Source organism: Glandiceps talaboti, chromosome 2 (genome assembly GCF_964340395.1).
Source record: "Glandiceps talaboti chromosome 2, keGlaTala1.1, whole genome shotgun sequence".
In the NCBI taxonomy this organism is placed as follows: Eukaryota; Metazoa; Hemichordata; class Enteropneusta; family Spengelidae; genus Glandiceps; species Glandiceps talaboti.
The window spans coordinates 29,682,910-29,699,041 of record NC_135550.1 but is presented as its reverse complement, the minus strand read 5'-3'; the positions used below and the strand labels follow the sequence as shown (position 1 = coordinate 29,699,041).

At 34.5% G+C, this 16,132-nt stretch overlaps 1 protein-coding gene across 5 annotated transcripts; it reads left to right on the top strand.

The window, feature by feature from the left end:
- Positions 1-1,816: 1,816 nt before the first annotated feature.
- Positions 1,817-14,423, top strand: LOC144451928 (REST corepressor 1-like). 5 transcript variants are annotated; one of them, XM_078142873.1, is made up of 12 exons: positions 1,817-1,903; positions 4,572-4,628; positions 6,459-6,536; positions 7,641-7,855; positions 8,373-8,500; positions 8,625-8,685; positions 9,731-9,834; positions 10,509-10,743; positions 11,195-11,330; positions 12,320-12,498; positions 13,009-13,175; positions 13,799-14,423. In XM_078142873.1, the coding sequence occupies exons 1-12, from the start codon at positions 1,864-1,866 to the stop codon at positions 13,971-13,973; spliced, it is 1,575 nt and encodes a 524-aa protein (XP_077998999.1). In that variant the 5' UTR covers positions 1,817-1,863; the 3' UTR covers positions 13,974-14,423. The 5 variants fall into 5 exon arrangements, with proteins under 5 accessions (XP_077998999.1, XP_077998992.1, XP_077998977.1 ...); XM_078142866.1 differs by having other exon boundaries at positions 6,456-6,536; XM_078142851.1 differs by lacking the exon at positions 1,817-1,903 and adding an exon at positions 4,227-4,459.
- Positions 14,424-16,132: the final 1,709 nt, after the last annotated feature.

Below are 16,132 nucleotides of genomic sequence, written 5' to 3'. Positions count from 1 at the left end.
TAATCTATATAAAATGTTCCTATAAAAATTAAAATCGCCAAACAGATCAACATTCTGAAAATTGCCAATGGAGTTAAAAATAACCGAGTCCCGGATAAAAAGGAAAATTTAGTACTGATATTTGTTGGAGCAGAAAGTAGTCGAAAGCAGAGATGGATAGGAGGGACGGTCCAAGTTGATAGGAGCAAGTAGGATCACAACGTGACGACGTTACATATAGTAGATGGATCGAAACGTCGTATTCGTTTCCAATTTACCTTTCCAAAGTAAGTATATTGTTATGTCCAACGTTTACAAACTTAAAAAAAGTTTACAATCAAATACGCGGTTACATTGCGTTTGGAGGTGAACGATATACACATATTTATCTGTTTCCATTTATTATAACAATATTTAGTATCTTTTTGAAACATGTAAGGAAGTTTTTTTTTTAACTTTGCATTACAGGTTGTCCTTTACAGTGGTTGGCAGTCAATGTTCCTAGCCAGAAAAAAATAGTACTAGAAGTAGGAAGACCTAGGGCTTAACAAAATGAATATTTCTTTCTTTCCTTCAACTTTATATAATACAAATTGATTTGAAGTTTATTATTTAGGGAGCCTTCAGTGTTTACAAGGGGGGGGGGGTAGCCGGGGGAATTAGGTGAGGGAGAGGTTCCACTTTTTACAAATCGGCTCTTGGGGGAGGGTCATCTTTTAGAAAATAGGATGGGGAGGGTCACATTTTACATTGACTCATTGTTTTGCCTAACATTGTATTGTGTTTTTAAAAATCCCATCGCTCCCACCGGTTCCAAATCCCATTGCTGCCATTCGGGTTATGGTTATGGTTAGGATTACGGTTAGGGTTAGGTACCTTTGCCTATATCATTTAAATCGCTGCTGGCAACCAATGTAATGAATTAATTGTCAGTTGTGATGTGAGGAGAGGAGTGGTCTCGCAGGTGTAAAATGGGAACAATTGGGTAAAATACTACGGATGGTGTGGAGATCATGACCTCGGTCCAGACAATGTTGAGAGTGTGCCAATCTAATCATTGTGAGTTGTAGCCTTCATCTCAGCCAGTGAGATCCAAACACAGGTGCCTTCACACACATCCACATGTCGGTAGTAGTGGGAAATAACCAATGCCTTTAAAATTGTCAACATTGGTGGCAGCGATGGGATTAAATCCTTACCAGTGATTCTGGGACTTGTATCCTTTTACATCTCTGAGAGCATTGTAACACACATTTTGAACTACTTTAACAGAGATATAAAATTGAGAGAGAGGGTCACTTTTTAGCACGACAGAATTGGGAGAGGGTCACATTTTACGCAACAGCCCAAGCCTTATCCCCCGGCCCTCCCCCTTGTAATTACTGAAGGCTCCCTTTGTCTTATTTTTTTTAATCGTAACATGTAAAGCTTTCGTGTAACCTTGGGCCACCGCAATGTTTTGAGATGTAACTTGCAAACAATAGCTTCAATGAATCACCTAATAAAAAAAGAAATAAAAAACCATACAAATAAAGCAACTACAAAAATCATGTTTTGACAGCTTCAAAAAGGCAAGTCTTCCTAAATTGACTACTGTGGCGACTCCATTGCTGTTACTAAGATCCAGTGAAAATTTGAAGGAAAGGGGACCAGTGAATATTTAAATCTAGTTTATTCAGACGGGTTTCGCAAAGTGCATTCCTCACATTATCTCTTTCAGACTTACATTGTAAACGTAATAACGTTTGTATACTCACGTGGAATTGCTTAGGGGGCGCTCGTCACATCGGTTAAAATGCAAACGATTACGATGACCTCTCCAAGTCCGTGACTAACATATTCTATCTCCACACGTGTCAGAGGCCGGTGCCTCCCTTCGACACCATGCCAGACTTAAATGGAATAAACGGGGACGATGAAACAGGTGAGATTTTTCGTATGATATATTCTACTATATGGCTATGAGTGTTACTGACTTGTCAAATTGTCATTGTCTTCAATTCAGTTCAATCATGTTTACCAACCTTAAAGTTATCACGTTGACCATTCTTAATAGCAGACTCGACTTCCGCTCTTTGGCCATGGCTCAACATTTGTGATAATTTGCTACGCTTTGTGGGCTGGTGACCAATGTTTCTTTGTTGGAGAAATCATTTTACTATAGTTGTTTGTCAAAGTATGAGTGTTAACAGAATGGGGGCAGGGTAATGTTACAAGGAACACGGCGAGAATTTGCACAGACGATGTAATACATGCAAGATGTAATTGACGTGTGGAATCATGATGAAGATACGTAATACATATTTGTTACATCGCTCATATGTTTTACAAGTGAGCATAGATTTTCATATAGTTAGATATACACTTCAATTCTTCGTCTGACCCGAAGTGTTTTGAAATTTCCTGATATCGTGAATGTCTTCTCACAGAGAATTTTAAGTCATTTGGGGGTATCAACGGAAGTCTGTGTTCGCAACCCACACCTTTGTTCGTCACTGTCTTTGTCACAGGAGAGATACTGGCATCATATGCGAAGACGTGTGAAGTTAATTAAGAATCTTTGAGGGTCAAAATAGATCATGTGAATGACCAATTTTATCAAAATCACCGCTAATAAATGATACAATGTAAATTCGGGCAAATTTGAAAAGATACGAAAAATCACCGCTTTGAGTTCTTTCCCCCATTCACAGTACGATTGTAACTTTCTCCAGCTGTGTTTTAAGTTTGGTATTTGTATTTGCATATCATGGATTTCATTGAAGGGACAATAGAACTGTGTTCATTTCAATGTGATACCAACCTCATGAATATGCAAATCAAGTCACACAATGAATTTGTTTAGTGTAGTGTTGATTTTTTGCCCTACCCGATTGCTAACAACAGGCGCAAGACCGATCAATCTAATTAGTTGTATAAATGTACTATATTTTGGGGAAAAAATGTGTTCTTTCCTTCATAAAACATCCTTTACTTGACATTATTTTTTATCTGTAATGGAAATAAAACCGGATAATACCTTGAAGTTTAGATGAGACGTTTTATAACAGATGAAAAATGAAAAATGGTGACGTGATAGAAAGAGATCAATACAATTGTATCCTCCAAGCAATTGTTACATCTGTTTACACCTCTTGTTAATACATACATCTCAGCTTATATGGAAATGACTTGTTTGACCTGACCTTGTCCTTGGGTAAATGTGAAGGCCGTTCGTATGTAGTAATCATCAAAATAATAATAATAAAAAACACGTAGTCTTTGTCGTCCATGCCGTAAGCATTTTTCTTTGTTAGTTAGTCTTGCACTAATTTCTTGGAACACGACCCCGAATACGACACAGGTGTAAGGGACTGGAAAGACACTTTGTGAATCGTGTTCGGTCAAGTTTAGGTTCTGTCCTTTTGTTAGTTCTGTTTTCAAAGATGGGTGTTTCGGACTGCATACAAATAGTTAGTTAGTTTTTGATTATTTTATGTGCATTTGTGGTTTTGATACATTCAAAATGTAAATGTAGTTGTGAAGCAGACGAAACTTCCCATTCCCAGTAAGAAGCGTACTCGGCCGGCTACGTGATATTCTGCTATGCTTTGTTGTTGTGGATAATATATGCAAATTTGTCAATTTATTAATAATGTAATTTTGCGATATATATAAATTTTCTTATGTTACAAATACGTTTGAAAGACAATTTGGTATACCAATCTACGACAATAGTTTGAACTAAATTAGGAAAAAGCATAAAAATCCTCGCAAAATGCTAGTTGGTACCTTTCGTCTTTCTACGGATGCCGAAATGGATCTCCTATGTAATGGGTGCATAAAAAACGAGTCCCGTCGATGCATATTTTCAGCTGTGCGGTGCCGATTGTGACATATTTCCTGTTTGATTTTGAAAATATTCCTCAATTGAACCTAAATTTGGCAAGACGTAGTTGAAATTAGGTGCAAATTGTGATACGTGTAAAATTTTTGATAGCATTGTACATTTCGTATATCGGTGCCAGATTACGCATAATGTAAGGTTGTATTCGTGTGCTTCTAAAAATAGCACACACTTCTTTGCAGAGCTGGACACCTAGCTTTGAAAATTACTTTAATGGTGTCTATTTGCATAGATATAGACAAGTTTTAAAGTGTTTTCCCCTGTTTCGGGTAAATAGTATTTGATTACCTAGGTTGAAATTTAATGCGGATGAATATCATTCAAGGCTAGATGAGTGATACTGACGCTCAGCCAAGGCCTAGTCAGAAGTACGGTTACTCACATCGATCCCAACTTTCGTACCCGAAGAACATTTTAATCTAATTTTTGGCGCAATTTTAGCCGAGGGGCTAAATTCAGGTGGACAAATGGTTATGGCAGATAGAAACGGCGACTCTGAGATAAGTACCCGAAACAACGGGTCGCACTTAGGAGGCGCCTCAAATGGACACATGTCAGACGACAGCGCCAGCAGTAGCTCGGATGACGAACATGGTAAACGCATAGTTCAGTTGGTTACAGTGTTCTTGGATAATATGAAAAAAAAGTCGCTTAGAAAAATCGTTTTGATTTGATCTCTCATTGAATGACTTTTCTTTATTTTCAGAGCCAGGAATGCGAGTTGGCGCGGAATATCAAGCTGTTATCCCGGAGTTAGTGAGCGGTAACTATTTATTTCTTTGTGTCCTACGGTTGCCTTTTCTTTTTGGTGACCTCTAAAAAGATCTGCATAATTGTGTAGATTTTTAGGGAACAAAGGCCAGTTGATATCAACACATCAGTGACGTTTAGGGTGGAAGGGATTTCACCCCAAACTGAAATAGAAAACTACACACAAATTAGACTGCTTCCATCACAAAATGATATTAAATTTGATTTACCTGAAAAATTTGAGGCATTTTAATTTATGTTTAGCATATTAATTTGCATATCACCCTGGAAAATTATATTTAAGAATAAGGATACTTTGTTTCCATTCAGTCTTAGTTTTTTTGTGTTTTTACATTGTCCAAAATAATGAATGAAATACAATTGTAACATATTTTACCTTACCTTTAACAACTATACTTTGAAAAATCCTTTTAAATTATTGGTATGATGTGAATACATAATGAGCTGGAAATACTCCAGTGGTACAATGTTGTAATGTAAGAAATAAAAGTAATAACAGTATATTGCTATATTCAAAAGTGTCATTATGAATTTGGCTGAAATTGTAGGGTTTTTTTTCAAAAAATTAAATAAAAAAAACCAAACCATTATCTTGGTAGTGGTGGTGCAGGCTGTGTTTACCTACTGTGTATTGTATGCATAGATACGGGGATAATCATTTAATCTTGTACAAAAATCATGTTTATTGATATAGTAACAATGCTTAACTTTTTTTTATGACAATATTTTTGGGTCGTAGGGTCTTCTATAGTTATGAAAAAAAATAAGACATTCTTGTCTTGTACGTGTTACAAAGGGTGGAATGTACTATGACTTCAGTGGCCAAGGTCACATGTCGTAGTAAATAGGCCACCTGGCAGTAGTAAAGTTTATCAAAAGACATATAAGCATTTGAAATTTTCATTGTTAGTATACTTATTACTAAATAGTACAAATGTTTTCATTTTTATCTTGGCAAAATATGCTTTTTTAAGAAAATAATCTACATTGATGTGTTTTCCATAATTATTTCACTAATACAAATTACATGCTACATACAAATTTGAGTTTGATTGTTTGATTGAAACAAGTATCTTGTATCATAATCATGACATTGTCTTCTGATGAGATATGTTAACATCTTCTGATAAAATTTAAAAATGATCACAAATGTGATTAAGGTTCGTGTGATATTAATAACTAAGTCTTGTATTTATGAGCAATCATAAAATAGTAGAAACATTTAAAAAAAAGTAAAGTAGCAAGTCTCTTGCTTCTAGATTAGAAAAGTTAGAACTCTCTTTCTAATTTTGTTTCATAAGAAATTAAAATGTTTATTACGCCATGAAAAACTGTAGAGAAAAAATGTTGCCATATTATAAAATGAAACTGCATAATGAATGCAGTTGCAGAGCTTCAGCATTCGAAATGACCTTTTTGAAGTCAGACTTTCAAAGTTATTAATCAAACTATTAATGAAATAAATGAAAAGTTGATTTTCATAGCATGTCATCAGATAGTCACTAGTCTTGAAGTAAAATGTTGAAAATTTTATCATGGAAATTGTGTTTATAGGGACTTCTGGAAATATAATATGGGTAGAAAATGGATCCTATAGGGGTATTTTGTATGCAATGTTTACTTGACCTTTTGGGGTAATTCTTGTGGTTTTAGAACCATGAGAGGTGGCAGATGTAATCATATATTGATAGACCCGGCCTCGATATTGATACTTAAGTGAGTCAACAGGTCTGGAAAGATTCTGTCTGGCAGATGTTTTGATTCACGAGTGACTGCATTATAAGTTGAAATTTGTGTTTCTTTTTGTTATTGTACAAAGTAGATGTTGGACACCGAGGTGATGGCCGACCTGAAGCATTGCTTGTCTGGGCTCCTACTTGTGACATAGGGGATGAGAAATGTAAGTATAGTGTCAATTGTTTTCTCCTACAAATAGGTTTGATAAAGAAATACATAATGTACTTATAAACAGCATATTGGTTAATTTACTTTATTGTAAATACATTATTTGTTTCCAGAGATGAGATTTACTATTTTTATTTCATGTATCTTAACTTTTACAATCCCATGTGATGTTCATTGTATTTTGTATAACATACATGTACATGATTTACAATTTATTGACTCATTTAATGAATCACCAAACTGAGTGCACAAAATAACAATGCCAAGCAATTTTTGTTAGACTGATTCATTAAGTTTGCATTTCAAATTTCAGTAACATAACTTGAGTTTTGTAATTTGAACATCTTATGAACAAATTCTATTTTTATTGACCAAATCTGTCATTTAATTATTTCAATGTTTAGATGTATTGGCCTCAAAAATGAAGGTTACCTGATTGTGAAACCCTCTTTCAGCAAGTTCCTATTGAATTGAAAACATGTTACTAAATGTTTTCAAAATGTCCCCCTCTCCCCCATCCCTAGGGAAAATCACAAGGTCAGTTAGTAGTAGCACTGTTCCAACACAGTGATTGGGTTGTAATATGTAGTTAAGGATGTACAAGATGAAGACCATGCTTGTTATATACAAAAGAGCAGTGCATTTTTCTCCCATTCCTTGCTGAAGCTATTTAGAATAACATGTCTGTCTATACGAATATGAATGACTGTGTGTGTGTGTGGGGGGGGTGGGGGGGTGGGGGGGGTGGATGGTTTCAGAGTTTCTTCTTGTGATGGAACTGCAGTGTGTAGTCACTTGTAGATTGTAGATGTCTACGTGAATACAAAGTGTCTCCATCAGAGAGCTAGATTTCAAGGAGTACAACTAAGAAGGAGAGGTGGTTGATCATGGGCATGTTTATCAGCATTCTTTAAATAGGTCAAACATATCAAAATTCACTATCAGCAGCTTATTTGCTCCTGTGTTGTTGCAAAGTTAGTAAAACGTATGTCTAGCTTTATGTGATGATCCATTGAATTACTCAAAGGGAGGAAACTTTTATTGATTCATTTAAATAAAGGGTCATGAGATTGAATCACCATTTCTATTGTATTTGTAGTGGATGAATACATCAAGGTTGCAAAGGAGAAGCATGGATACAATACTGAACAGGCTCTAGGCATGTTGTTTTGGCATCGCCATGATATTGATAAATCATTGTCCGATTTACCTAACTTTACACCATTCCCTGATGAATGGACAGTGGAAGATAAGGTGCTTTTTGAACAAGCTTTTAGTTTCCATGGCAAAAGTTTTCATCGCATCAGGCAAATGGTAAGATGTTTTTTTTTTTTTGTGTCCTTGTGTACACAACTGCCTTTTTAAAACTCATACCACTGAACAGATGAGAGATATTTTACAAGATCAAGCTATTTCTTGAAGATAAAATATTGAAATGTTATTTATTTTGTTCATGATGACTTTTTTTTCTTGTTAGCTAATTTTAGTATGCTTCTTTAGCTGTGTAATAGATAAATGTAAACTGTAGCTACTCACTATCTATCCACCAGAGCAAATCATAACAAATGTCTTCAAAGAAAAGGAAATCACTGGTTGAATTTATGAATAATTATTATACCATGTTTTTCTTGTTAATGTATATGCTAACTTTATAAGCTCTGTATAAAAACCAACATTATTATTATTATTATTATTATTATTATAAACAATGAGAAACAACAAATGAATTAGTATATACATTTGCATACCTTTTGTGACTCATTAGACATTGTTTAGTAATTGTCAAATTCAGTGTACTAATTATGTGATTTGCATTTGTTTTATATTATAGCTACCTGATAAATCTATCAGCTGTCTTGTCAAGTACTATTATTCATGGAAGAAAACAAGAACGAGGACTAGTCTGATGGACAGACAGGCAAGGAAAATAGCAGTAGGACAAAAAGAAAACAGTGGAAGGTGTGTGTATATCCAAATGTTTCTCTCTATCCTTCTTAAGCTTTCATGCAATTTTGTAACATTTGATAATGATTGATCTTCATTTATTGCAATTTCTCACCTGCCATTTTATTTGTACTTTCAGTGATGAAGGAACGGATGAAGAAAGAGATGTCGTAGATAGTGATTTCGATCCTGAACACAGGGTAAGTTATTTAATAGTTGTGAGAAGGCTACATTATTAATGACCCAGTATATGGTTGCTGGGGCTAAGTGCAGTCAGTTTATTGCCAACATGTATTACTTACAGATGAGAAGATAACATTAGACCATGCAATACATTCCTCTTCTGTATACATATAAAACATAGTTTGGTACCTTTAGATTTGTTGATGCCATAATTTTTTAGGGCAAGCACACAATTACTAAATGCCAGTTATATGGTCGATGCATGAATGTGATCTTCATCTCATTAACCTGCTATCATCTCCATTATGTGTAATAGTTCATGAATAATAAATCAAAGGAGTTGCACTGCTACTATAACGGGGTTCGAGGATTGCACCTATAACGGGGTTCAAGGGTGTGGCTTTGAGTGATAAATATACTAATGTGTCACAATGAAATAAATAACCAAATTAATCTTAGCTGAAGGATAGTGCTATGTAAATTGTAAGTGTCTGATTTATATTGACGATAAATTTACAGAAATTACTTTCATTTCTGTATCTTCTAGCTACTGTTCTAGGCTCCTTGAGACTAAAACTTAGTATTTTAACCATTTGCTTCAATTCAAGTGGGCAAAATTGTTTTTTATGATTTGAAAAAAAATTATTATACACATATATTTGTTTCTTTTTTTTATCACTAGTAATTATTACTTCTATTGTTGGAGCATGCTGTGTCACTGTAACTACAACAAGACTAAATTTTACTGTACTTCCTTGCCTCCTACTTTACCTTTTAAAGACAATTCAAATATATACAGCTCTCGCAATCATATTGTTCTTCCAGTCATTCTAAGTATTGTAACTAAATCTCTGTTTCTAGACCTATTGATCACATTTTAGTTGGTACCAGACAGAATAAGTCTGTGTGAAGCCAGAATAAGAGTACAGTATAATGACATGATGTCTCCTGTCACAATAACATACTTGAAGTAATAAAATATCAACAGCTTTACACTAGCGTTTGTTTTCTTATGTCATTCCTGCTTTTAAAGTAAGCATGGTTTGATTGATTTTTGTGTAGGGGGATCGAGACAAGCATACATGCTCAAATTGCCAGACACCATCAAGTCAGATTCATTCCACTCCCAAAGGATCACTATGCAATGCTTGTTACAGTTATTGGAGGTGAGCAACCTTTCTCTCTTCAATATACCATTATTATGTAACACACTTACAAAACAAAAATTGTCTGTTCAACTAGTTACAATGTAATGGAGTCTTGGATGTCTGCCAATGGTGCAGGAGATGGAATTACTCTATTCCTGAATACATTAATTTGATCTATTTGATTGCATATTAATATTATACTTGATGTTGCTTGTGTTGTATTGCATGATAGACTAACTTTGCATGCATTTGATTGTCATAATTTATCAAACCAAATTTATTGATGTAATTTGATATCACTTATGTTGATCAGTGTGTTCATGATAGCAGTAGTATTAATAAGAGCTAATTATGTATTCAGAATGTTATGTCAATGGCGTCTGAGTAGAAACTTTATTTGCCATTTCTCTTACAAGGTCAAATGTCTAGCATATTTTCACAAAGCCAGAGTTGAACTATATATCGAGATCACAATTTTTTTTTAGCTGCTGTGTATATATAATTGAATTCAAGATAAATATACTTGGGTTTCGTTTAATTTGAAAGTAATGGCTTTGCATAAAATTAAGATATATTTTGTGAATAAAAGGTGATTAAAAAGGGGAAATAATGCTATATCTATCTAGCTGTCAGATAAGTGCATTTGGCAGAGTTTAAAAAGTTATTTTACTGCATGACAATAATTTCCGTAGATGTGATTTTATTTCAACATACAGGCGAACTGGTGTGATGAGAACCAACATAGGTCCAATGAAAAATGAAACAGCCAGACCAGACAGACATAATCCATTGAAAAGTAAACGTAAACCACCTAGAGGAATGTATCTAGATAAAGAAGATCTTATAGCTGTAACAAATGTATCATCTCAAGGAGGTGATGTTTTACTCAAACATCTCGACACTGAACTTGTATCCCTGAAAAAAGAGGCAAGTTGTTGAATTGTTATTTGTAGTTCATGTTGTTGTACAAGTGGACTAAAAACCGTATGGTTGTGTAAAAGTTTTTATTCATTTGTTACAATTAACTAATAGTTACACAAGTCCTAGTAATGAAGAAGCTCTGCAGACTAGTGTACCAGTAGTGTGGATGCCAGTGATTTGATGAAGGACAGCACTATTCTAGTTTACAAGTTGATTGTATTTCCTACTACTATAAGAGCCAGCAGACATGTCTTAACTTTAAAATGATTAAATATTTGATATACAATGTAGTAGGGATTGATTTGCCATAATTTAGTTTTCTCTATTATTAGTAAGATATTTCAGTGCATTCATTTTTTCTTGAGACCCTGCAGATAAATTTGAAATAATGCAACTTGTGAGTGGGATATAATAATTGTTTGCAGGCATGTAATATCTTTCTTTTACTATGTTCCAGGTGCAAGCAAATAAACAGATTTTGGGCCAGCAAAAAGACAAATTCAATCTCTCTGTTGAAGAATTTAAATTAAGTGACAATGGTCAGCGAAATAATGCTAGATGGACAAACGATGAATTGTTAATTGCAGTGCAAGGTAAAATACAGTAAACTAGTGTTATGATGATCTTGTAGCCACAGGAAAATAAATTACTAAAATCTGAAGACAGATGATACACAAGTATTTAATTTCATAGCCTTGTACTACTACTGATAATTTTATTTTGGCATCACAGGAACAGTCTAAATTTGCAATATGGTGTAGCCTGGAAACTTATCATTAGTAATTTGATAGTGTGATCTCAGAGAAAAATATAGCATGCATATTAAGTTATTAATTTCATAATTCATATTGTGCGTATAGAAAATTTGATTGACATGTATGTATTGTTATACCTTAAAGGGGCATACGCTGAGTTTATTCATTAGTTAGGGTAATTTGTGTGACATGCTGAAATGTACATGTAGTATGCTCACTGGGTGTACATTCTTAGCCATACATTTAGAACTTAGATCTTGTATGTGGGCATAATATAGAAACAATTTGGTAACATTATATATATATACTACTAGTCATATAATGAGATAGTCCCTATTATGCCATCAACTGTGTTAACAATGCAAAACAATGATTTGATAAAGTTTTCTGTATTTTTGCCCAAGTAAAAAAAGGTTACAAACTCAGCTGAAGCCACTTTGATCATTGTAGACAAAGGTTACTTTTTGCTTGCATTCTAGGTATTGTCATTCAGTGGTCATTCAACATTTCAGTGCTGAAGGCATTCAGATCAAATGCCTTGTATATTGTGGCATGAATGTTGATTTAAGTTTATATAAATTCTGTGTAATTTCTGAACTGTGGTTGATTTCCAAATACATTGCAGTATCATGACTTGAGTGAAGGTATTTGTTAAAATATACAGGAGTGAAAAGTACTAAACCATGCAAGTGAGCTATTTATCCACTATACCATGAAAACAATTTGTAATTAATGCAGTACTGGTAATTATGTATGGCTAAGTGATTAGGGTCAGACTAAATTATTTATACAGTGTGACTTACTTATATGGTATGTTTATGTTACAGCTGTGCGTAAATATGGTCGACATTATCAGGCAATAGCTGACGTAGTTGGCAATAAGACCATACCACAGGTTCGAAGTTTCTTTGTTAATTACCGTCGACGTTTTAATCTTGATCAAGTCCTAGAGGAATATGAAGCTGAACATGGCTCCTCAAAAGATTACAAAACAAGTGATGAAGAGGTAGGCAAAGTTGAAGCACTGATTGCTGTTATCTTATTGTATTTCGTTGATGAATAGTGCCAGCTGACACAAAAGTGAATTCATGTGTTTTATGTATTCCAGAAATTTATTGTTTTAAAATGTTCAACAATGAGAATAAATTAGATGATCTTTGTTATGTCAGTGTGGCAGATGAACACAGTACTTTCAAAATATAGTAGATAGTACAGTGTGTACTATTTGTGCAAAGGGGACATTACCATGGCAACTGTATGCAAGTAGGTTCATGTGTTTAAAGTCAGCCTTCTGATTTTATCTCTTTGGTTTATGTTTTGAAGCTAGAGTTGAATGCAGTATGCTGGTATGTGATATGATAGCTGAGACTTGAATTACTTTGTCATTTAAATTCTTAGGTATAGACTTAAAAGTTAGTAATAGTTAATTAATTTGTAATAGTTAATTAATTTGTTACTCAATTCTACATTGTAATATACATTGATATTGTATGATGTGTTGTGTGTTATCCTACAGATGAATGGCCAAGGTGTACCTTCACCATCCCCTGCAGCTCCAACACCATCAACTACTGGTGCTAATTCTAGTAATGTGCCCCCTCCGTTACTTAGAGGACCAACACAGCCACAACAAAGGCCAGCACAGCCACCCCCACCACCACCACCACTGCAACAGCCAACCAGGTAATGTCTATGTTGTAAAGTTGTCAGCAATATGAAAGAATAGTGTCTAAGTTTGTAGTAAGTGAATAATAATGTAATTGTGACTCACATAATGAATCATACAACAATATCCACAGTATGACTACACCTTCAAGATGTCAATACTTTTCAGCACAACTGAACTTTTAGGACCATGCCCATAGCAACAGCCAAAAGATTATATTGTTTGTAAAGATAACAACAGGGATTTAGGCAAATGAATCAACATTCTAAAAATGTATGCAAATATACCTAGCAACAAGACCATACCCACAGCAACAGCCAGGTGATCATGTATATCACAAAGATAACATCAGGATTTATAGACAAGTGAACGAACATTCAAGAAATGTATGCAAATGTGTCTAGCAATGGGACTTTGCCCATAGCAACAACCAAATGATTGCGTATATTTCAAGGATAACAACAGAGATGGATAGGCAACTGGGTAATCATTCAGCAAATGAACACCTATACCTAGCATGGATCAGCATGTGGATAAACATTTTTAAAAAAACGTACAGTTGTGCTACGATGCCATTGGCACTATTTTTGATGAAATACTTGATTTGTTGATCAGTTTTGTATGTTCTCGTTGTTTACAGATTCTTACAACCGCCTCGCAGTGTTCCAATACAGCCACCACCATTGATCCGACCCAGTACTGCACCACCAATTGTAGCTCCATTATCACGTGGTCGTCCACCAATCATGGGAGGCGGTCCACCACCACCACAGCTTGTTGGAAGCCAAAGAGAAACATCACCACACACACAGTGAAATCATTCTGTAGACATAACTGAAATCATCTTGTCTGTTGTTTCCTTTGTGTTTCACAACCCTTTGCTATTGTATCAACATTTATTATTGTGTTTGATAATTTGATGATGTATTGCAATTGTATAAATGAATTTTTCTGCTGAACTGATCCCAGATATCTGGCTTTAGGTATGCAGTTAATTGAATAATTTCTACCTCAGAATGTCTCTATTATTAGTATTAGTTTATTTTGTCGTCCTCCTCTCTTTCAAATCAGATCTGGGTGCTTGCTTTAACTCGTCTTAGTTTCATGTTAGGCTATTTGTTTCAAAATCTGTCCAATTCATTTCTCATGTCAGGGACCAAGTAAACAGATGTAGTGCTATTGTGTGTTTGTATTTATTTATTATCCTTTTGATTGGAAATATTGGTACTTTTGTCTGTAATATTAAAATGCAAAAATTGAAATAAAAAGGAAAAAAGTCAGTCTTGTTTCATTTAATAGTTTACTCTTGAGATATTATTAAGATATGATAAGACTATTATTATTGTTAAAAATTATTGTCATGGTAACTCAGTTCATACCAGAGTTACCATGGAAACTATATCAGCTTGTAAAGTTATTTCTGTTGATTGTCCTATCGTTAGATATCAAAAGACACTCAATCTAATTAAAACATGGTTTGAAAACATTTTACCCAATCCTGTGCAAAACTTTTACTATATGTAGGTGCTATCCCCTTCTCACTTTGTCTTGCCAGTAGATTAAAACAAAGGTTTTGTAGCGGGTTGAATGATGATATTGCTAAATATGACATAAGTAAAATAAGCAGGATATCTGCATTTCATTTCAAGCAGTGTAATGTTTTATATAGTGCCAATTGATACAGTGCACATTTTAGTTCATTCATGTGGTAGCTCTAAGCATTATGAATCACATATCGTGTGGGTAAATTAACACTACACTACTGTCCCCTTCACATGATGTGTGCATACAGTACTTTGGAGTTGTTGGATAATGCTTTCACCATCAGTATCTTGATGTTCACGCCTTGCTGTGGAAATTCAATATGATTCCACCTGTAATAGATATTAGTTGAAGAAGGAAGATCAAATTCATGAATGAAATTAGTATGTGATAGGAAACAACCTATGACCACAGACACCTCAAGGGTTCACTCCAGGGTCTTTTACCCTACAGATCCACAGACACCCTGGAGAGTTCACTCCAGTGTGTTTGACCCCACGGATCATAGAGAGTTTACTCCAGAGTCTACACTATGACCCATGTATGTGTGTGTGAGTTTATGATAATGTGACCAAAATAATCTAATTGCTACACTTGTTCAGAATTCACTGTTGAAAATAATGGCCAATATCTGTTAAAACAAACATTTTGAGTATACAGCAGTATATTGAATCTAGACCTATGATGCAATGATATACTTCAAATATCAAAATAGGATGACACAAACCAATCTGTAGGTATATGTGCACAAAAAGTAAAGATTATTAGATGCCAGCATAAATACATAACCAAAACTACCCCTGTATGAGACCAGGGGCATGACTTTTACAAAGCTACAAGAGTTACACTTACAGGTGTTTCTTGATTGATAGTGTTGTGAGGACCAGGTGGTGTGTTGGGTTAGATTTCACATTAATGCGTTATGTTCTACTGAAAAAATTAAGCATTAATTACACTGCAAAGTCTTCTATTCCACTATAATTTGATCATTTGAGTAGTTTACTTGCGTGTAGTTAAAGTATGTATATGCAAAAACCAAACAACATGCAAACATTCCATTAAATTGTACTTACACTTTTTAATAGAGTAATATTTGCTAACCCTTCAAGCTAGACATCCATTTTGCTGAAATGGAAGTTGTTTTATGACAAGCAGCCCAGATAGATTTTGTATTGTTAGAACTACTGGGTATTTGTGTCATTATCACTAGTCACTCTTCACACAATTGATAGTTTTTGGTGAACATATCCACAATATCTATTATCCTTTCTCTTTGATAACATTTTCTGTTTGTGTTCTCTGCTGTTATAAAGTGTCATCGCAATGTATTTAGGATATTTATTTAAAGGTAGTATTTATTCATTGCATCATCTGACCAAGTGTTTAAACACCCATTCCAGGCTCCTATAGACTTTATACATGGTACTCCAGT